General features: G+C 44.4%; 1 protein-coding gene across 9 annotated transcripts in view; it reads left to right on the top strand.

Moving 5' to 3' along the window:
- Positions 1–19,028, top strand: part of RIN2 (Ras and Rab interactor 2) — a 230,951-nt gene extending 211,923 nt beyond the window's left edge. For 7 of the 9 annotated variants that reach the window (XM_068565238.1, XM_068565234.1, XM_068565232.1 and 4 more), the window contains 3 exons: positions 1,578–1,709; positions 5,455–5,618; positions 8,415–10,255. In XM_068565238.1, the coding sequence (XP_068421339.1) occupies positions 1,578–1,709; positions 5,455–5,618; positions 8,415–8,738 (620 nt within the window). In that variant the 3' untranslated portion in view covers positions 8,739–10,255. Of the gene's footprint in view, positions 1–1,577; positions 1,710–5,454; positions 5,619–8,414; positions 10,256–12,658; positions 12,901–17,594 lie in introns of those variants that run through there. The other 2 variants (XR_011076831.1, XM_068565237.1) reach the window with 2 other exon arrangements.
- The last annotated feature ends 4,916 nt before the right edge of the window (positions 19,029–23,944 follow it).

Below are 23,944 nucleotides of genomic sequence, written 5' to 3'. Positions count from 1 at the left end.
CCGGATTATAAAAGATTTAGTTCAGGGTAGTGGATACAGAGTCAGTCTTGGGAGTCTGAGTTCAGATCCTAGCTCTGCGAATGGGTTCATTAACTGTGGGGCTTTGGCCACCGTAATCAACCTTCCAAGCTGCGGTTCTGCACCTGTCGTGGGTATGACCCCATCCTTCCTCCTAAGGTGCAGATTAGATGGGACAACGCGTGCATAGCCCCAAGCGTGGTGGAAATATTTCTGATTATTCCTGTTGTTACTACATCTTGGCCAGTGAGGGTTTGTGTCGGTGATTTACAGCATCTGTCAGAGACTTGGAGCATTCAGCTATAATGTGGCTTCATCATAGCCATTTCATTGGCTCTCCCTTCTTTGCTCCAAACTGATGCAGTGTAGTAGGAATTCACATAAGTCAGCCCTCGGGTTTCCCCTGCGCCGCTCCCTGTCGGTGCAGGAGTGACGCTGATTCATGGGTAGCCATGAGCCCTGCAGTGCTCCAGGTCTTGGGTGAGCCTTTTTAATTCCGTGGATGGTCACAACTTTTCCTCTGAGTGTAATCGCTTGATGCAGAAGCAGCGGAGAGAAAACACAGGCTCTGTTACCCATGGCTGGAGGAGGTTGCCGTGTGCAAGCACTTCGCAGATTGTTAGGCAGAGACGTTAACACACGCGCTCCAGAGCTGGGGATGCTGATGAACGGCAGCTCTGCAGTTTGAAGCATGCTTCACACGCAAGAAGTGTGCTTTCTGGAGTCCGTGAAATCGTTTATAAAACGTCCCCCAAGTTGTATCTGCACAGGATTCTGTTCTTCTCAGGCACAGTTTCTCAGTCCCAGCCCTAATGACATTACACCCGGAGAATTCTTCATTGTGAGGCTATCTCGCTTCCTGTAGGAAGTTTATCGGCATCCAGATGCCATGAAAAATGTCTCCAGACAAAGCCAGACTCCCCTGGTGGGGGTGGGGGTGGGTGCAAAATCACCCCTAGTTGAGAATCTGCATTGTCATAAAAAGTAGCAGTAAAGACTAAACATTTTTCGCCAGATATTAATCGTATATATCTATTCAGTGTACACTGAATGAGTACATTTAACTCACATTGAAGACAGAGAAGGAACAAGTTATTCCTTGCTCGAGTTTGGTTCTGTCACTAAGTTTTGATTACTTTGCACAGAAAGCAACAGGAAACAAGACACAAAGGAGTAACAGCATTAAGTAGACACTTCCGCAAATGGTTTATCGTGTCACTTGCTAAAAAGTTTAAACTCTTTCAAAGTACTCTTTAAACTCTTTCAAAGTTCTATTGCGTAGGTTGATGCAAATCATGGAAATGGGGAGATTTCCACGATCCTGTGTTCATTGACTCAAACATCCATTCTGAAATTGTGAGTTAGGGTTGGTCTCTGACGTGGGCAGTGGGGAGAGGCCCAGGCCCTGCAGGATTCCAGAAACACCCATCTCTCTTTATGAATAGCTCACTTCCCCAGCATGACTCCTCGCTGTCTAATAAAAGCAGCAAGTAGGATATGAAAGGAAGAAATGTTGATAAAAATATCCCCGTCTGTCTCCCCCTTTCTTCCTACTCCAGGGAGGATGTATGGAGCCGATGACTTTTTACCGGTCCTGACCTATGTCATAGCCCAGTGTGACATGTTGGAACTGGACACAGAGATTGAGTACATGATGGAACTCCTGGACCCATCCCTGTTACACGGAGAAGGTAACAGGCTTTTGAAGAAGTGGGAGGATCTGGGTGCTTTTCTTCGGTTTCATTTTCTTTTTTTTTTTTTTAAATTGAAGTTCACGTGACATAAAATTACCATTTTAAAGTGAACAATTCAGTAGCATTTAATGCATTCACAATTGGGGGCAATCCTCCACCTCTTTCCAGCTCCAAAACATTTTCATCCCCCAAAATAAAATCCCAGGCCCATTTGGCACTTCCGTGGGTGCTTTTCTGACATCTTCAGGGTTAACGGCCATTTTAATTTTGTTCATTTATAAGAATGTGCTGACTTTTTTTTCGGATTACAAAAGTAATACATGTTCATCGCAGAAAATTTGGAAAAGTCAGAAAAACACACAAAAAATGCAACCCTGCCATAGTTATACTTCACCCAGGTTGGTTAAGTGCAATAAAAAATACCGTTCAGTAGAATAAATGCAATTTTTTAGAAGAAATGGTTTCTTTGATTCCAAGGGAAAGCTATAAACTTTCTTTGGAGAATAATTCCACTGCCGGCACAACCGCCCGCTGTCAGCGAATCAGACAAAGCCCTGTCTTTTGTTTTCATCTTTATTTTTTAAATTTGGTTTTCAAGACGAAAACAGCATTAATTTCCTTTTCTATTTAAAAAAAAGAATCTGCTCATCATTAACATAAAACTACAGAGGAGTAAAGTCTGGGCGGTTTGCTTTCGATTTACTTTGTCCGTTCAGTCTCCTTCTTGTATCCACATGTCTTCGCGGGAATTCCTCTCCTTACACGTTTATCACAGAAATAATTGGGGTGTTTGTCACTGTGACGCACAGGCTTGGAATAACTAGGACTCTTGTGTGACCTTGTCTTCTTAAAGGGGAGCAGATCGGAGCCTATTCATCCTGGTGCATCCTGACGGTCCATTTCCATGTGTCCCTGTTGGAGCCCAGATAGACCCTGAGTTATGAATTATTGCATAATATTTTTTCTCTCCAGTGAGTTTTAGTCTGGGCTTGAGTAAAAAGGTCCATCCACGTGCTGATGGGATTCCCCAGGGAATGCATCATCCCAGGATTTTCCCTGGAGGAAACTGCAGTGCAGTGTCACCCCCGAGTGTGTACATTCGTTCACTAAGTCCCCAGTGCCTGGCTTTCGTTCAGAGTGTCTGACCTCCAGGGAGCCCTGAGGGTCCCCCTTCCGTCCCTGTAGGGACAACGCTGACTCCGGACCAGTGATGAATATCTTCATCCTGTGAACGAGCCTCTCCATCCCTTTACCTCTCCCCCATTTATCTCCCCTCATTAATATTCACGACGCTGAGGCCAGACCCTCTGGCCAGACCCTGCCTGGAGCATTCCTCCCCTGCTCTGCCCTGGGCTTTCCAGGAGGGGAGAAGCATGTGGCTCTGTCCAGGGACCAAGAGGAAACATACATCTGTCTCTGTCCCATGCTTTCCTTTCTTCCACTGCATTATTATTATAATTTTATATGCATCTGGGATTTTTTTGAGCTTCAATCATGTTTAATTCTAGTAAAAAGTGTGCTGAACTCTTGGGGCTTTGGGGGAAGGGCATGCCAGTTTCCCTCAGAAAATTACCATTCTGCTGCTGACAGAGTGTGCTTAGGACAAACATACGCTTACATCATGTGGCCTGAGGGTCGAGACAGCCACTTCCTGCCACCTTTCCCATCGTTTCCCCGGAGCGAGGCACTGCCCTGGCCACTATGTCGGTGACAGATGGGCGGGTGGCAGTCCTCAACTCCAGGAATCACAGAGAGAGACAAGGACCCAGCTAGCAAAACTACAGTGCAGCCAGCAAGCTCGGGTTTTCAGTAGAGCCTGCTTCCACTCAGCCGTGTCCTGGTTTCTCTGCCGTCTTCCTGGGAGAGCAGGGCGGCCCCGTCGGGCGGCCGTGGTTGCAGACCAGGCCCGCCCCTCAGACCGGAGCTCTGCAGTCTGGGAGGAAGAGGCAGCCAAGCAGAGATGCACTGCCGGTCCAGCCCTGCATCCTGCCCTACTGCCCAAAGCCCTCTTTGGTTTGCGGGACGGCAGCCCACATCTGTTTTCTGCTGTTTAAGCAGGTAGTTTCATTTGCAGAAAAGGCGTCATAGAATCCCTTTTACGTGCACAGCCCTGCTGGCAGGGTTAGAGTTTTGCAGAAATTTAAACCTTCCTCTAATTGCATCCACATGTTTCAAAGTGTGGTCAGTTTTGTGCTTCCAGCATTTGGAGTTTTCTCCATAGCGGCCTGAACTTGGAGCCATGGAGTCTAAAATTTGACGTTCGGAGGAAACAATCCCCTCCCAAGCTCAACTGTCATGGTCCCTCCAAGTCTGAGCTCCAATCCTGACACCTCCACAAGCCTCTCTTAAGTATTAAGTCCATATTGGTTTCTCCTGAAATCCTCTGTGTGGCATTTAAATTCCCCACACTACTGAGTTTCCCACTCAATCATGTGATTTGTTCATAGGGAAAATATTTAGGAAAAATCAGCCACTCAAAGCGCTGTACTCCAAATCTCTGCCAGTGACCTGAAAGCCACAAAAGTGTGTTTCTTTCTCAGTATGAGTCACAGGGGGGCTGTTCAGTTCGTTTCTTAGATGGTGGACCAGTTGCCATCTTGAATGTTGTCACCTGTTGACCAGAGAGAAAGTTCTCCAGGGTCTTGTGTTAGCAGCTAAATACTTTGGCCATGAAAGAGATACTTGCAGACAAAACTCATTAAACCACAACTAACTTCTGGTCCCTGCATGAATAAACCGCCAGTGTCCGTTTTCTTTAATACATTTATAGAGCAGGGACTCTGATTCTAAGTTTTACAAACCCACCCCTGCTCTGTACCTGGCTCACGGTGGAGATTCGATAGGTATTTGGACAAAGAATGTCTCTCAATTGATGATGTGCTGTGCCCGATTAGGGAATTTGTAATAAATGTTTGGGGCGCCCCCTAGTGTTTCTCTAGCATACAGCTTACAAGTTTCAGGAAGGCACCTAATTATAGTTCAGGACCAAACTGTGAACACATTTATGTTTCTCAGAGTGTTGTAAATCTTTTTAACACTCCCCCAAACATGGACATCGTTCCCAAATGCACCAGCAAAGGGGCATCACTTGCTTTTCCTTGTAAATTACTCTTTCCTGCATGTCGTGTTATGAGAGTCCCCAGGTAAGGGTAAGAAAGGGAATCGGGAGGGAGAAGTTATTTTGAAGAATCCATATTATCGTGAGTACACATGTATATTGTGTATTCCTTTCAAAGTGTATAGTTTACTCAAAATTTAGAAAAGAGTAATTCCTAAAGGAAAAGCCCCAAAGCAGGTGTTGCCAGAAGTAGGTGGATTCCTATTCCTGTAGTAAAGGGTTCTGGCCTCAGAAAGGTGGACCCGGCCGTCCTCACACGCCTCCCCACCTGCATCAGGCCCCAGCACCGTGACCTTTTCCGGCAAAGCATTTTCCAGATTTTCCACAATTGCGCTTAGATAATAGAGATTCTGTGTGTCTCACCCGTTGGAATGGAAATTCCATCAGGGAAAGCAGGGCGTGGTCCGCAGTGCCATGGGCGGTGGCCCAGGCCTGGGTCAGCCGTACATCCATGGAGACGGATGCAGGAATGGATGGGTTAGGATGTGCTCTCATGTGGTCCCTCAAGGAAATGCATGTGGAAGAGAAGGAAAAAATGCCGAACCGGACCTCCAACTCTGTGGTCCCCCAGCTGTTGTCCAACTGGTAAATCCCTGGAGAACTCGTTCTTTCCACCCTTTCCAGGAGGCTACTACCTGACCAGCGCCTACGGAGCAATTTCCCTGATAAAGAATTTCCAGGAAGAGCAGGCAGCGAGACTTCTCAGCTCTGAGGCCAGGGACACCCTGAGGCAGTGGCACAAGCGGAGGACCACCAACCGGACCATCCCCTCAGTGGACGACTTTCAGGTACGTGGCCGGCAGTGGGGACAGACTCCTGCTGCTTCCTTTGTCCTTGGGAAGCAGAGCTGGCTCACGGCGCACGCAGCTCAGGGCACCCGAGGGCCTCCCTGCGTCGGACCATCTGGTGGAAGAGGGGTATTTTAAACCACCCTCTGACCTTGTTGTTTCACTTCTCTGTTTTCCTTAAGTTAAAAGAATATGTATATATGTGTGTGTGTGGATTTGGCCCAAGTTTTGCTGCCCTTAAGAAAACAGAGTCAAATTAGGGCAGGATTTCCTCCAGAACGTTCAGCGTGGATACTGACCACCTGAGCTCACAGGAAGCCAGAAGGAAGGATGCTCTCAGCACAGGTGGCAGATGGGAGACTGGGAGGTGGAAGCAGCCGTGTGAGGCCCTGCACTTGACCTGGTCTCTCTGAGAAGAGGGACGCCTCTCCTTTTTCATCTCTCCACCCCCCCAAAGCAGAAGACCGCAGCATCCCATCAGCAGCGTCAGCTCTGGCAGCCGGTCAGGGCCAGAGTTGAAGAGTGAGCAAGCATCTGGGCCAAGTCCTGCGTGGATCCCCTTCCAGAATTTTCTGTGCCCCTGAGCTGGTCCCTGGGAAGGGGAGTTCCCACAGAGCTTGCTTCCTAGAGAGGAGAGAGGCAGGTTGAGGATATAGAAATCTTGACCCAACACAGGAACTCTTGATTTGCTCACAGTCTATGAAATGATGAGTAAGTCTGCAGATGTCTTCAGATAATATTTCAAAAGTTTCAAATAGGATTTGTAAACCCCGACCGTGCTTTGTGTCCACGTGCCAGGTGGTGAATGAATTTCCAAGCAGGACAGATTTGCTCCATGTCCAGATTCACCTTCCTTGCCCTTCTTGCCTTTTTAATGCTCTGAAAACACTCAAAAGGTACATTTGGTTTAAAGCCGCCCATCGTGGAAAGGCAAAGTCAGCAAGGTTTTCTCCAAGATAGGAGTGTTCCCAGAAATTCCTTCCCAGGTGCATAAATCTAAGGAGCAAGAAGGCATCCTGTGCGCCCCCCACCCCTTGGATTGTTGAAGAACCATCCACGTGTCGAGCGATTTAGCATCCGCAGGCCCTTGGAATGTGGCGACTGCTGGCCATCTGGGGAGGGGGTTCCTAAGGCCACACAGCCTCTGGGGAGAAGAACGGAGGAAGAGAAAGAAGAAGGGATAAAAACGCATCCTTCCACCTCCCCACCTGCCATTAGCCCCTTCCCCCAGTCCCCTCTCTCCATCTGGAGCTTCTAACCTAGAACCCCCAGGGTCCCCGCCTTGTGCACACCCCTCCCCACTGGCCTCACTCACCTCAGAGATGCACATCTTCTAAGAACAGACCCAAGATGGGAATTGTCAGCACTCAGCTTGGCTGTAGAAGCCAAAGCCAGGAAGCAAAGCTGCACTTGGAACTCCTAAGTCAGGGTCACAGACACACACATCTGCTCACGCTGGAGAGGCAGCACACCTCACCTCCGTGGTCGAGACACCAGAACGCTGGCCCTGCCGCTCACTCGCTGTGTGGCCTTGGGCAAGTTCCTTAACCTCTCTGTGCCTCAGTTTCTTCACTGGTCAAACAGGGATAGTGTAGGCCTCCTTCACAAGGTTTTTTTTTAGGAGTCAGTGAGTAAATGCATACCATGTGCGGGCCATGTGCTGAGGGGGCGGTATGGGAGAGGAGGGGTCGGTGAAACCGGGCATGTGTGTACCCAAAGGTGCCCTGAAATGTTCCAGTTCAAGAGCGTCGGTGTTATCATCCGTGTGCAGGGTGCACTGGCCTTCCCAAGAGCTCTCTTTTCTATCATCTGAGGAAACCCTCAGGGTAACCGTGTAGGACCCCCGGCAGAGAGCCCCACTCCCCGTTACTCCTGAGTAGGGCGGCCGGATTTCGAAAAGGAAGATGTATTTGTTTTCTGTCTGAAAATCAGATTTAACTGGGCGTTCCTATTTTATCTGGTAACCCCACTCCTGAGGAAGTAGAACTGCAGAATGACCCAGGGCCACAGAATCTCAGAGGGCCGGGCAGGAGCCTGGGATGCCCCGCACCTCGTCCGGGCCCCGGGTCGGTTCTGTTCCGTGAAGCCACTCGCCTGGTGCTGCTTGCTATCCGGGGCCTGCAAACACCCCCCAGCCTGCAGCCCCCATCTTCACGGCACCACCCTGCACCCAGATGCGCCCTGCATCTCCCAGGCCTTTCCACGGAATCCACAAGCCCTGCCGACTTTCCCACACAGCACTCAGAGCCACCTTGTGTTGGGTTGAACCATGTGAAATTGCCAGTGGGGGAGGGGAAGGATGGTCAACCGTCCGCAGCATCTCGTGGTCCAGCCTAACGCCATCACCCCTGCTTAGGCTTCATAAAAAGGAGTCCAAAGCGAATAGAGCATGTGCTCTTGTGTCTACGTACGTGAACGTGTCTCCTGCTCCTGACTCCTGGCTCTTCTGACGTTTGGTTTGTTTTTCAAGCTGGGAATAAACCCGGCGTCAGATCTGGTTGACACTCTTAACCAGGGATTTCTCAGCCCAGCTTTATGAGAGGGACTGAAAGGTGAGAGCGGGGCTGAACGGACTTCCTCCTGCATCTTGTATTGGGGACGAATTAAAGTCCATGCAGTGTCCCACCATCCCGTTTCACATCAGCCTCTTCCCCCGTACTTGGGGGCCTCGTGTCCTGACCCTGGACGTCCCGGCGAGGCTCACCCGTGAGGCCTCTCCCTGGCGTCCCCCGGCTCACCTGCGCCATCTCGCTTCCTCTTCTGACGCCACCCCTGCACCTCTCTTTCCACCTGCAGAATTACCTCCGGGTTGCATTCCAGGACGTCAACAGTGGCTGCACGGGAAAGACCCTCCTCGTGAGGCCTTACGTCACCACGGAGGACGTGTGTCAGCTCTGTGCCGAGAAGTTCAAGGTGGCCGACCCCGAGGAGTACAGCCTCTTCCTCTTCGTGGACGAAACGTGGCAGCAGCTGGCAGAGGACACGTACCCTCAGAAAATCAAGGCCGAGCTGCACAGCCGGCCACAGTCCCACGTCTTCCACTTTGTCTACAAGCGCATCAAGAAGGATCCTTACGGCGTCATCTTCCAGAACGGGGAAGAAGAGCTCACCGCCTCCTAGGAGACACGCGAGGCTTCCCAGTGGTGCATCCAAAGAGGGGAGTTAGGAACCTGGCCTCTGGCTTCCACGTGCTTGTGCTTGAAAAGCAGTCACCTCCTTGGGGACCGCTCGGTTCAGTGACGGAGCCATCTACAGGCCGACTTGGCCAAGGGCACCTTTAGCCACGACGCCCAAGCACAGTAGCTGAGGTTCATGAAACAGTAGGATCCGTCCTTCAGAGATGGAGAACTGCATCTGATGGTTCAGGTGTCCCGGGATCGTTTGCTGCCTACCCCCAGCCAGGTACTGGGTTGGCTCACGTGTATGTATGCGTACTGAATAAACATTTAAGGTACAAGCTCTTCTCTTGAGTTCAACAGCAGGCGTTTGACAAGACTGTCCGATGCGGTGCATCAAGGACCTCTCAGTTCAGTGGGTGCCTCCATCCTTTCCTTCCTTCCTTTCTTCTTTTTTTTTTTTTTTTTTTTTTTATGAAGAGCCTTTGCGTTTTTATATATTTCATAGAAATTTTTATAGCAGTTGCAGGTAAACTGTCAGGATTGGTTTTTAAAATATTTTTGTAACTTTAAGATATTCTATAATTATGCATGTGATTTTTAACATTTAATATGCAAAAAGAAATCTCTTGCTGGATTTGAGAGTATTGCATTTTAAAAGTCTCTCTTCTGTAACTGGATGTTTGGGCAACTTTGTGGGGAGAGACTGCTGGGTTTCTTACAGCGATGTATTACTGACACTGGCCACAGAATGCCTTTGGAAATCCGACGTACTGTTATTACCTTGTTCACGCTCAGTGGTATCGCGTTGTTTTGTGTTTTCACCAAGTAATGCTGGGGATCAGGAAAGAAATGAATGTAGCGGGAGGTCGAGAGGGAAATACAGACTCTAACAGAGGACTAAGGGGTGGAGTCTGCTGGTTCAGGCTCCTTGAAGGAAGTGGGAAAAGGAGATAAAAGGAACCACCTATGCTGAAAATACTGTAAATATGCAGTGAGATTTGCAAAATCTGTCCCATGTTATTTGCTTTCGGAAGCAATTTTGAAAACCCCACGAGGGAAAAAAAAAAAAAATAAGAACACCACTTTTTTATTTTCCTTTTCCACATAAATCAAAACTAACAGCATCAGATTATTTTGGGCAGAAACCACGTAATGTGAGTTTCACTGAGTTAAATAAATGCCATTTGGAAAGGAGTTTGCAAATGCACCAAAAAGCCAATCTGTGTTGTAGAATGTGTGGCGAAGTTAAATTTCTGTTTTACGAAACCTGTTTGGGCGGGGGCTGGGGGGGGGCGGTTTGCACAGAGGATGAGGGTCTCGTATCAACGTAACAAAGGTAGTTACAAAAACATGTTATTGTACTGTGTAAGGATGCGTAGTCATCTAATTTTGTTGGCTTTGTACCTTGTACCTTTTTAAGCTTTTGCTGTACATGTGGAACCCTCAACACATACTGTGTTGTACTTCCTTTTGTAAATGATTTTTTTAATGGAATTTTGCACATAATACATTGTAATACTGTACGATAATCATGTGTGAAAATAATTCTTGAAATATTCTTCAGTTGTCTTTTTCCTTTGAGAAGCAGAATGTGATTATGCACCAGAGAATGTTATGTAAATCTGGAACCCACACCAGTGTTTGTGGTGAGATAATCCATAGAGAGGAAACAGAAAAGTTGAAATTTTTTCAGCAAGCTCATGTTCTGACAGAAGCAGAAGGAAAAGATCGTGTTCTAACCTGAAAGGATTTGGTGTTATCTGGGACAGTCCTTGGCTGAGTTGGACCAAGAGAACATCACAGCTTATCAGAAGAGCCCTGCAGACACCCCGCCCTCGTCTCTTTTTTTTTTTTTTTGTAACCTCCGAAGTGCCCCGGCTGAGAGTTCAGGGCTGTGTCAAAATCAACACGGCAGAGGCTGGCCTCTTCCTGGTGCTTGGCAATGGCTTGATAGGTCCTTGTTGACTGAACGAACTTTCTAACCCGTCAGTAGGATGGATGCTTAAAGATCAGAACTGTGGCTGAGCCGACTGCCTGCTTTGCATATTTACCATGAATTCAGAGTGACAATTCAGTCCCTGTAGTTTAAGGTCATCACACTCTCCTTGTCCTCCAAAGTCAGTACACTGCTGACTTAAAGCGGGTCGCTGTGCCTGAATGGGAGACAGCCGGAGTAAACTTCAGTGAGATCAAAAAAGGATGCTAGTGTGAGCAGAAGAAAACATCACAAGACAGCCCCTGGTTTTGTCGTTGGGCAATGTTTCCATGCTAAAATTACAGCTTCACATGCGTCTTCACTTTTTTCCCCACGCCGACATTTCTCACTTCTCAAATTGCCAGGAAACAGATTTTGGGGCAGTTTGGAAGGAGTAAGAGGAGAGTAAAAATATACATGCTGGGTGGAGGGAGAGGAAAATGTATTTCCAAATCTAAAAATATAAAAGTTGAATGCCAGCCAGAGGAAAGGATTTCTTTTTTTTTTTTTTTAATGTTATACGCAGTGCCAAATATTCTCTCCTCGGGGACGCAGAATAGAAATAGAAACTGTTCGAGTAGATCAGTATCGTGTGGAAGTTACAACTTTAGATCTGTAAGGAAACACAGAAGGCAGGAAACCCAACCATGAATGCTTTCATTCATAAATGCGGCTTCACGTCTGCCAGGCATCTCTTACGCCAGGCATCTCTTACCTCCATCTTTAAGAGACTGGAAATGAGACAGCACTCTGATTATCAACAACAGCACTGCCTGCTTACTCCCTAAAGTCTGAGAGGAAGGGCTACGTACATGGGACACGGGTATTCTAATCGCCTGGCAGTATCTGATGATAAAATCCTAAAAATCATCATTTTTCAAACCATGTTCGTGATGGTGAATTTGGGACCAAAAGTGTTGTTGGTCATTTAGTGAACCCTGATCAAGTTGGAAATAGGAGAAAATTCACATAACGTGGCAGAATCCTAAAGGGATCGTAAAAAAAATAGAAGAGATGGAGGGAGGAAGATCTGGTGCTTGTCTCAGAGAACACGCTCTTATTTGAAAAAGATGTTTCCCTCCAACGTGGAAGGATGGGTGGCATTTGGCACAAACATTTCCCCCATGGACTGACTTTGTCAAGAAGGTATGCAGGGGAAGTTTATAAAAAATTATTCAGAAAGGTCTGGGCCAATACATTTAATAAAGTAGTAACAAGGGTCTGCCCTCAGACCCCCACCCAGCAGGCACGTGTGCAGGGGGGCAGCTTCGATTGAACTGGAGGGTGGGGGGACGGGGACCGGACAGCTTCTTGTCTCTCGATGCTAATAAGCTAACCTTCCAGAGTGGAAGTTGCCTGAATTCTGAAGTTCTGTACGTAATAGACATTTAGAATATCATCATAAGAATGAATCTGAGTATTTCCTTCCACCAAACGCAGATCTGCTGTGGCGGATCCTGGACTCTGTCAGCCTGGAGGGGGAGGCGCTCAGGGCCCGTGGCGGGGAGAGGGACAGTGGCTGGGGTAGGCGGGTAGGGTAGCGGGGACGAGGCCGGGCTCAGCTCGGGGCTACGGTTTCCTCCCTGGCCCGCATCTCTCAGCCCCCGTGGCCCCAGAGGTGACAGCACCTCTGCAACCAGCCTGCCCTCAGGCCCCTGGGGAATACATCACCTCACACAGCTGAAGGCAGTTCCCCACCCCCCCCCCACCCCCCCCCCCCCCCCCCCGCATTTAGCTCCATTCCTTCCCTTCCCTCCCCCAAGACCCTGGGGGGCAGGTTTTAGGTTTTAATGAGGTGGGCGGGCTCTGGCCTTTCCCTGAGGCCTGTCCACGATGCGCTTCTCCAGTTCTACCAGAGATGCAGGGTGAACCAGGCGCCCCCACCTACACCCCGCCCATCTGCTCTGTCCCCAGGGCTCAGTGTCCGCTGGTCCTATTCCCATCAGGTTCTCAGCTTCGCCGCTTCTTCAGCTCACCCGCAGGCCTTTAAAACCCTGAAGGCCAGGCTGCCCAGACCATCAGAATCTCTGCACGTGGGACTCAGGCAGCGACTTTTACTGAAACTTCCAAGGTGATTCTACTGTGAAATCGGGGCTGAGAAATGCCAGGATAGATCAAGACACAGGTCTTAGGAGAGAAACACACCTGGGAGAGGTAAGACTTTGTCTACAGCCCCTAACACCTAATCAATTACAGGTTCTTGGTCTTAGTCGGCTGATTTCAGCAAAAGACCATGGAAAATGTACTTGTAGCATGGCACTGTTCCATGGAAATAGGAAGCAAGCCACATAGATGATTTTAAATTTTCTAGTAGCCACGTTAAAAAAAAGAAGAAAAACAAATGGGTGAAATCAATAGCACTATATTACAGTATTACTAGTAATTTATTTTAGTAATCTATTTTATTATTTAACCCATGCTATCCAAAATATAATATTTCAACAATTAATCAATCCAAAACATTAGAGGTATTTTACATTAATTTTTTTTCATCGTCTCCAAAATCTTGTGTGTGTTGGGCACTTATGTCACGTCTCAGTAGCCAGATGTCAAACACTCAGCAACCACGGGTGACCGGTGGCTGCTATATGGGAGAGTGCAGTTCTAGCAAATTAACTAGCAGTGATTTAAGAAGCTGAAAACTACAGTTATCGGTGCATATAAAATAAAACCACGTCACACATAAAACCACTCCTCTATCCGCAAAATGCACACATGCACACTGTCAAACAGGCACCCCTTACCGGCCAAGGTGCTCATGGCACCTCCCTCTTGGCGCCTCTGAGAGCCACAAGGCAATGAATTAATCCATGTGACGTCTTGGAACCCAGTACTCCACAAGCACATTGAATACTTGTCACTATTATCATGAGACAATCAACTTCTTCGAAAGAAAATTCTCCACCGCCGTTGTTTGTTTCTACTGATCCATTCATGTTTTTATCTGCTGGCAAGTTTCTTGCGAAAAAAAGAAAGACAAAAACAGGTACTAAGGTTTAATATATATAAACTATATATATCAATATACATATTATATATATTAACTATATATATCAATATATATTATATATATTAACTATATAAATCAATATATATTATATATATTAACTGTATATCTATATATATTATATATATTAACTATATATCAATATACATATATATTAACTATATATATCAATATACATATATATTAACTATATATATCAATATACATATTATATATATTAACTATATATCAATATACATATTATATATATTAACTATATCAATGTATATATTATATATTAACTATATATATTATGGTATATTGTATATATTAACTATATATGTTAATATATATTATATATTAACTATATATCAATGTATACATTATATATAAACTATATAATGTATATATTATATATATTAACTATATGTGTTAATGTATATATTATATATATTAACTATATGTGTTAATGTATATATTATATATATTAACTATGTGTGTGTGTGTGTGTGTATGTATGTATGTGTATGTATATATATATATATATATATATATATTGGGGTGGGATGCCCAGTGTGGGAGGATTAAAAATAAAGTGAATGCCATCCGTTAACTTTGTTGTTGATGATGGTGGTGATGGAGGAGTACAGGTGTGAACTGGGAGGATATTCCCAGTGTTCCCTACTGGCCAAGAGCCTCAGCAGGGCCGTGGCCAGTGGTGACTATTGCCAAGAGGGGGAAAAGGGAGGAGGGAGGGAGATTGCAGGGATGGCCAGAGTGACATCCTGGGAGGAACCGGCTCTGCCCCGAGGGTGGCTACAGTAGCACTTCCCAGAAAGGAATGATTACTTAAGTAAAAGTGTAATTACTGTCAGTGATTATTGCCACAGCTTTTCCTCTTTCAATTTTATTTTTTACATTCACTTATTCATTTAGATATTTATATATACACGTCTATTATTTAACTGGATTACTCTCAAATACAATAGGCTTTACCAAAAAGAATAAGGTGTGATTTGATGTGATTTTCCTTATCTCTGATGTCTGTGCTTCCTCTTTCCTGCCGGTTCTACAAATTTTGAGAAAATGGACTCAGATTGCAGTTTTAGTCAATTTTATCTTTTTCACTCTGTTTCTTCAGTCTACTGATACACAGTCACGCACAGAACAGAAATGCATCGACAATGAACTGAAAGAATGAAAAATCGCAAAGAAAAATAAACTGCCCAACACTCTTTAACCAATCAAAATTAAATACACGTGAACTAGCTAGGACACTGGAAAGCTTCTGCTTTTCACAAGCACGTGGAAATATAATACTTGGCAAATTGCAAAATCTCATTTCACAGATAGTTGAAGGTTTTGCTGCTTGAAAATACAATCCATGGACCAAGCATAGCATCTCCCGGGAGCTCATCGGAGTCTCAGGACCCTCCCAGACCTACTGAATCAGAATCTACATTTTAACAAAATTCCCAGATGATCCACGTGCACGTTACAGTTTGAGCAGTATTAGTTCAAGGCATATTTGGGTTGAGGGCATTTGTGCAGCTGATACAATTAAACTTAAGCTGCTGCTGTTAAATCTCTGGAGGAATGGAGCTTGTGACACTAACTAAAAGAAAGGCATAACCTCACTTCAAACCACCTACGTGATCATAAAAGGCTTAAAATGCAGATGTCAGGAAACAAGTGTTTATCTGATGATGATTTATTCTTCTTGCTTTTATAGCGAAAAGAGACCTGAAAGGTAGGGGGAAAGACTTTGAAAATGAGGTGGGGTTGAAGACAAATACAGTGATTTTGCCAGGCATCTTCTACCTCCAGCTATGTGAGGCAAACAGAAGCTGAGTCAGAAGGTTCTTTCTGTCTGGGCCAGCTGCTCTCACATGTGTACACGTGTGTGTGTGTGTGCGCGTGTGTGTGCAGGGACGTCATCATGTAGTCTGGATAATTAACTAGTCACACTGTCTGCACGTGATATTGGAAGTTTATGGGCTTTTTTATTTTCTGAAAGGACAGCCAACTTTCTTTTAAAGGCATTTCATTCCCTGAGAATCTATTATCTACAGGGCCATTTTGCTCATCGACTTTGAAAAGCAGGGAAGAGAGATGTAATTAAAATATATTTGGTGACTAAGGAGTGAATTGTTTAAAACATCTTTGGACTTGCAGGTGGCGGCTGCAAAGGGAAAGTGCTGTGGACCCTGCAGAACCCTTGCATTCCTCCGGACAGTGATTCCAAACAATCCTGAACCCTCCTATGCTTTCAGTGTTGTTTCATGCACGTGGTTTTGCTCTGTCTTTTTCGGGGGGGAGGGGAGGATTTGTTTTTACAAAATAAACACCACATCAAATATTCCCAAGTGTATAATGAAGCAGCAGTTGCTGTCCCCTCCCCCAATCCCATTTCTGTTTTTAAAAATATTTTTCACTTAATGTACAATCCTTTTTTAAAAATATTTATTTATTTATTCATTTGGCTGTGTCAGGTCTTAGTTGCGGCACGCGGAATCTTGCTGTTGCAGTGTGCGGGCTCTCTAGTTGTGGCGCATGGGCTCTAGAGCTCACAGGCTCAGTAGTTGCGGTGCGGGGGCTTAGCTGCCCCGTGGCATGTGGGATCTTAGTTCCCCGACCAGGTATTGAACTCCCATCCCCTACACTGGAAGGTGGATTCTTAACCACTGGACCACCAGGGAAGTCCCCCAATCCCATTTCTAATGCCTCCCCCTCTAAACAACTCCTCCAGCTCCATCTGCCATTATTTATCTGCATATTTCTTTAAAAAATGCTTATACTGTTGCTTATTGATTTCTTTTCCAATATTAGACATTATTTACTGAGTCCATACTATGGAAGGTGAGAATTTAATCTTCTTATACCATATACATAGACATGCAATTTTTCTCCACCAATCTCCCCAAATAATTATATACCATTTTGGATAAATTCATGTTTTTTATTATGATGGCAATGTAAATATTGTTCAGAGCTAAACTATAATGCACTTGTATTTCCTTTTTGTATAACTTTTTGTTTTTCTTGGAGTTAAGGATTGCTTCCATTTTTATGGTTTGTTTACTTTTAATGTACCTATTACTAATTCATTCTCAACCTCTATTCCACAGCTGAGAAATTCCTTTCAACATGATCTAATAATTCAGAATAATCTATCATTTCCTTTTATTTTTTTCATTGAGGTATCCTTCCTAGAGCTGTTCTCCTGTTGTAATGTGGGTGGGCCAGTTGGTTTCTAGGACTGTGATAGAACTGTCTTCCTGGGAATTCTCCTTACCATTATACAGAGTCAGATGGCCTATATCCTATTTCCTGGATCCTTTTTTTCTCTTTCTTCACTCACTTCTTTGTTTTACTGGAGCACGTTATTTAGAAGAATTGAAGGTGAAATGTTTGAGGCTTTTACGTATTCTTCTGATTCTTCTATCATTCCTAGTGCTTGATAGTTTGACTAGGTCGAGAACTCTGTTGGAAATTTCCTCTCAGAATCTTTTTTTTTTAATTAATTAATTAATGTATTTATTTATTTTTGGCTGTGTTGGGTCTTCATTGCTGTGTGCAGGCTTTCTCTAGTTGCAGTGAGGGGGGGCTACTCTTCATTGTGGTTCGCAGGCTTCTCATTGTGGTGGCTTCACGCAGGCTTCAGTAGTTGTGGCACGTGGGCTCAGTACTTGTGGCTTGCGGGCTCTAGAGCTCAGGCACAGTAGTTTTGGCACACGGGCTTAGCTGCTCCGTGGCATGTGGGATCTTCCCAGGCCAGGGCTCGAACCCGTGTCCCCTGCATTGGCAGGCAGATTCTTAACCACTGCGCCACCAGGGAAGCCCTCCTCTCAGAATCTTGAAGGTTAAAAATAATTTTTTTTTCTCTTGTCATCTAGCTTTCAGAGATGCTGGTGTCTGACATCACTTGATTTCTAATCCATGCATATATGAGTCTCATCTCACTTCATACCATTGGATCGTCTCCTTCCACCTTGACTGTGGGCCCAGCTAGAGGACTCACCTTGGTCAAAAGGACTCTAGTAAACAGGGTGCAAGTGGAGGTTTGAAAAGTGCTTGTGCATTGGGCTGGCCCCTTCTTGCTGCTGAGAACCCTTCCATCACCCTAGTGAACAGAACAAACTAGTTTCCTAGAAGATAAGAGATTGTGTGGAGAGAAGTCCCAGCCATCCCAGGACATCCCAGACACGTGAGCGAGGCCATCTGGGATGATACAACTAACAAGCATCCAGCTCGGACCAGAAGAACCACCCAACCAACCCACGACTTAAGTTGCTAGGTTTGGGTGATTCGTTACACAGCAAAAGCTAACTGATACACTTCCCTTCCATTTTCCAGAAGCTGTTAGAAGGGTCTCCTTATTCCTGCTGTTCTCAAATTTCAAAGATGTGCCTCGATATGGATTTTTTTTTTCATCAGTTGTGTTGGAGACTCAGATCTCTTCCACTCTCTGGAAACTCATATTCTTTAATTCTGAGAATATTTCTCATATTTTCAAAATTATTATTTCTTCCCATCTATTTTCTCTTTCTGGAGTTCCTATTATTTAAATATTGGACCTGAAAACATGCCCCATTGGGTTAACAGAAACTGGTGACTAACAGAAATTCTTGAGCTTGTCTTACAGAACAACAGATAAGGGAACAGCTTGTTAAAAACCCCTCCGCTTGTGACCTGCCTTCACTGACCAAGCTCACCTTAATTATTTTTTGGCTCCCTAAATGCCCCCTATAGATAACACCTTTGAAGTAGGGGTTGCTATAGTAATGGGGGCTTAAGTTGTTTTCCAGGAACTTGGAGTCGGCTCCAGTGCAGTTGAAGCTGGGTAAGACTGGTTAGGAATGCCCACCCTAAAATTTGGCCTGCACAGGTGTCCAGTGAAATACATCTTGACATCAGAGGGCTGAAAAACTCCACCCTCAGATCGTGCTAAATGCCTCCATTTTTTTTTAACAGGCATCCTGTGGAAAAGCATGTAACCCAGATACACCTGCACACAACACTGGTTACCTCACTTTTTCCCTACCTCCAGTCACCTTTTCCCACACCTAAGACCACCCTGCTCCTTTATCCCATAAATATCTCAAGCCCTTGCCTTTGGGGAGGCAGATTTGAAATTTGTTCTGCATTCTCCTTCCTTGGCTGCCTTGCAAAGAAACCTTTTCTGTGTGATAAACCTCCATGTCTTAACGTTTGGCTTGCTTCAGGCCAGGCAAATAAACCTGGCTTGGTAACAGACCTACTAGATTGCACTCCTATCTTTTTTTTCAAGCTTTAATTCCTACTTCCTGTCTCTATGTCTTTTTCTTATACTTTCTGGGGTATTGCTTCAATTATTGAATTTTTAATTTATAATAATAACATACTTTGTTTCTGAATGTAATTTTTATAATATTTAGTTCTTTTTTCCCCTGGATGAAATATCTTATCTGTCTGTGGATCTTAGTTATAGCATTATCTTTTAAAAAAAATCTCTGTTCATCCCACTTTTTTTTTTTCTGTTTGTTTTATTCTGTCTTTTGGGTTAGAGGCTGTACTCAGATGTTCAGTGGCTTTTGATTACTCATAGTTTTGGGGGGATTTTTGTGGGGTTTTTTGGTTAATATTTATTTTTCTACTTTTTTATTTATTTTGGTTGCACCGGGTCTTAGTTGTGGCAGGCAGGCTCCTTTGTTGTGGCTTGCCGGCCCCTTAGCTGCAGCAGGCAGGTTCTGTAGTTGCGGCAGGCAGGCTCCTTAGTTGCGGTACGCATGTGGGATCTAGTTCCCTGACCAGGGATCAAACCTGGGCCCCCTGCATTGGGAGCACGGGGTCTTATCCACTGTACCACCAGGGAAGTCCCGATTATTCATAATTAAATGTAAAGCACCACAAAGCTTCTTGGAAGCCGTGTATATTGGCAGAGTTTGTGAACTGGCAGCCCTCCCTTTAGGGTGACCATGTCGCAACCTGGTCATTTTATTGGAAGGATGAAAAATGTGAATATCTATGAGGCTTTTCTCTTGGGTCAGGCGATTTCCCCAGGAAAAGTTCTCCAGTACCCTACTGGGGGGTTGCAGGGTAGGGTTAAATCTCGCTGCCAGCATTCTGGGACCTACATAGGGCAGGGTCAGTGAGCCAGCTCTTACTTAACCCCGATTTCCAATGCAGTGGTCTGGAATGTAGGGGACACGGGTTCGATCCCTGGTCCGGGAAGACCCCATATGCCATGGAGCAACTAAGCCCGTGCGCCACAACTACTGAGCCCGTGTGCCACAACTACTGAAGCCCACCCACCTAGAGCCCTTGCTCTGCAGCAAGAGAGGCCACTGCAATGAGAAGCCCGCGCACTACAATGAAGAGTAGCCCCCGCTCGCCACAACTAGAGAAAGCCTGTGTGCAGCAATGAAGACCCAACACAGCCAAAAATAAATAAAATAAATAAATTTATGAAAAAAATCATAATAAAAAACATTAATTTATCCAAAATGTTATATAATTGTTTGGGGAGATTGGCAAAGAAAAATTGCATGTCTATGTATATGGTATAAGAAGATTAAATCTTCCCCTTCTGTAGTATGAACTGTGCTCTGAGAACTTGCTTCCTATGCCTCTCCAGGGAGTAAGGCTGTCCTCTTCTCCCTGCCGTTGTCCCTGCCTTGTCTGAATCCTGAGCCTCAGCAGATTCTGCACTGGGAATCCATTGCCTTGCCCCTTGGCTTTTCGTCCGGTAGTTGCTGAACTCTCAGCTTGCTTCTGTCTGCTAAATGAGTTTACTAGCGTCTGTAACTGTGCGGCTAGTTCTCATTGGCTCTTGTCTCCTTCTCCATTCTCTTTGTTCTTATGAATTTATGCCTTTAACAAGTTTTTTAATTCTCTTTTCTTCTCATCTTAAGTGAGGTGTTGATAGGAAGCTCATGTGTGCAGCTCAGCTTGTTTCACTGAAACCTGTAGTCAGCTTTTCCTATGAATGGTGAGTGCTGTTGTACAAGCTAGTTACCCAAACTAAAAATAATTGATTACATGGGTGGTTGGAGTCAATGCATCTATCTGACCCACTTATTTTATAAAGAAATAAATTTTTTATCTGAAGGCGACCACCCATCCCAGCTGTTTCATTGCCAAGCACATTGCCAAGGATTTATCAAAATGTATACTTACTGGGCACTTTGTCTTTTCCACTTGATCTGAAGGAAAAGAAACAGAGTAGCAAGGGATGAAACGCCAAGCTCTTTGCTTGTTTACGTGTCAGAATGTTGCCAGGATGAATGATGGATGAGAGCCTGGGTCAGCACTATTTACAGAAAAGCACATGATGTTTTGTCTCAATGAGCAGGAAGATGTTTCCTGATAAAATGTGGTAAAAGCTTGTCGGTTTTTCCAACTAAGCAGTAAAAGGAAGTACACAATGTAAAATGATCAATGAGACGCTCTGAGTCATCAGTAACATAGGAAAATGTGCAGCTAGGACACGAATGGTGTTTTTTCTGCAGGTTAAAAATAAGATTGAATGCGCTGAAACAGAAAGCAATAACAGCATGGCCTAGGAGCCCAAGTATCTATGGGACTCCAAGGCATTTAAATGTAGTTCGTGCTTTTTAAATAAAGTTACTGAGTGGTGGGGACAATGAGGTAAACCATGGTGATTCTATTTGCTTTAGAGTCAGGTTTATTAAGGTATAACTTACATACAGTAAAATTCACTCTTTTCAGTGTACGTTCTATGAATTTTGACAGATCCATTCAGTGATGGAGTCACCACTGTGATCAGTCCCGTAAAACTCTCCCCTAATTTCCTTCTGTTCCCCAACCCCAGCCCCTGCAACCAATGATCTGTTTTCTGTTCCTGAAATTCTCTCCTTTCCAGTTTATCATATAGATGGAATCATACAGTAGACAGAATTTTGACTCTGGCTTAAATATTTCTGTACAGGTTTTTGTGGGAACATAAGTTTTCATTTCTCTGGGATAAATGCCCAGGAGTGCAAGCTGGGCTTAAATGGTAGTTGCATATTTAGTTTTTAAAGAAACCACCAAACTGTTTTCCAGAGAGGCTGTGCCACTTTACATTCCCACTGGTTATGTGGAAGTGATTCAGCTTTGATTTTTTTTGTAAATTTGTGTTAAACTGCTGAAACTGTCAAAGATTTACTCGGGTTAAAACGTATGCACTTTTAAGAATGTTTTCTTTCTGGAAGTGTCATGACTAATCTCACTGCAATAAACAAAACTAAGTCACTCCCAAAAGGGAAAACAAAAATCATGCTGGCCTTACTCTTTTCCCCCAGAAACTTTAAACACCAGGGAAAAAATGGAATAATGATGCTTACAAAGTTCTTGGCGGGGAGAGAACATGGGATCCATGAATATCCAGCCAATATTCTAATCAGGCATCTCACAGACTAAGGAGCTCTGGGAACAGAGCAGCAGCCCCGCGGGGCCCCTGGAAAACAAAGCAAAGCAAAACAAAAAGAAAATACTGTAATGAAATCCAGCCAAACCATAAACGAATCGAAATGAAGAATGGAACGAGAAAATTGTAATAAAAAAATGGCAGTGCGCATTACATCCACTCAATTATAGACGGAAATCAAACAACTGGAGGATGTGTAGTTGTAACACAGATGTATATATAGGTTCTGAAAAGTAACAATAATACAAGCAACATAATCAGGAGACTAGGGCAGAGCAGACAAAGATCATTACAAAGATCATTATAGCTTTCATTACAAAGAGACAATAGTGCCCTAAATGGAAACTTACGATAAAAAATACTTTGATCTCAACGATTTTCATTAAGATGTTGAAAACACATATACTATATATGACGTAATATAATATATATCTTAGGCATTAAAGGAAACTTTTAGGTACCCTTATTTCTTTGGTAGTCAGTAATCTATTTAGTTTTAACTCAGTTCATTTGGAAATGACCAAAAAAAAAAAAAAAAAAAGACTGGGTGTCCTGCCAGGTATACTGCGCAGTGAATACTAACCAGCTGTACATCTATTTATAAATACATTTCAGCATTCCTGATTGCTTTGTGTGGTTTAAATTCTCCTTTGAACCGATTGCGACATCTTACTGGTTCTTTCATAATGAATGAGTTGAAACCTTTGTCATGTGTTCATTTCATATTTGTATGAGAATCACAATTTTACCTTTTCTAAAAATTATCTTTTAGCATTCATTTAATGTAGCACATTGAGGGCAGTTGGTGGTGGTGGGATGAATTGGGAGATTGGGATTGACATGTATACACTAATATGTATAAAATGGATAGCTAATAAGAACCTGCTGTATAAAAAACTAAATAAAATAAAATTCAAAAAAAAATAATGTAGCACATTGGGTTTTGCTGATAGGAAATTGTCTCTGAAATTTCTCCCTGTTGAAACACCTGGCAGGCAGGTGAGTTTACGTTGTCAGTCTGCCCTCCTGGAGCATTTGTAGAAACCTTGGACATGAGTTTGTGCCCCAGGGACTGTCACATGCCTCTGTTTGGGGGCTTTTGGAAACAGTGCCTGGAGCTGAGCTTGGACCTTGGTGGGGGGGGGGCATCTTTCTTGGGGGGCCTGCCTACTTCCTCTGTCATCGCTCTCTCTACCTGCCCTGCCTGGGCCACACATCTGGGCAGGAGCTGCTGAGATTCCTGTGGGGCAAGTAGGGCCCCAGGGCAGTTAAGAGCTGTGAGGGCTTTGAATTTAGACTTCAGTTATGTGGGTTGGCTTGACCTCTGCAACCTGTCCCCCAGGACTTTACCTTTATTTAAATAACTCAAATTTTCATTTGAAAACTGCTATTCCATTCAGTTATTTGAAAACTTAGCATGACTGGAACCATTTGGGTATGCCAAGCCACTTTTTAACCATACATTTTATGAAATCTAAATACAGAACAAGAATTTCCTATGACAGTTTAGCTCCTGGATTGAAATATGCTGCAAATGTAAAATACACACAAGATTTCAAAGACTTAGCACCAAAAAAAACAAAAAAGCAAAACATTACATTAGTTTTTTTTTTCTACTGATTACATGTGAAATGATATTTTTGATATACTGGGTAAAATAATATATATATAATTGCAATTAATTTCACCTTTCTCTTATGTTGTGAAACATGATACTAGAAAATTTGCGATCACATGCATGGCTGTCATCACTGGGACAGGCCACTCTGGACTGTGAATTCTCCCATCCCTCTCCGCTTCCTTCCTCATTTGCCAGGCGGCACCAAGTGGTCCTGA

The sequence above is a fragment of the Eschrichtius robustus genome, chromosome 16 (assembly GCF_028021215.1).
Source record: "Eschrichtius robustus isolate mEscRob2 chromosome 16, mEscRob2.pri, whole genome shotgun sequence".
Taxonomy (NCBI): domain Eukaryota; kingdom Metazoa; phylum Chordata; class Mammalia; order Artiodactyla; family Eschrichtiidae; genus Eschrichtius; species Eschrichtius robustus.
This window is presented reverse-complemented; position numbering and strand designations above follow the sequence as displayed.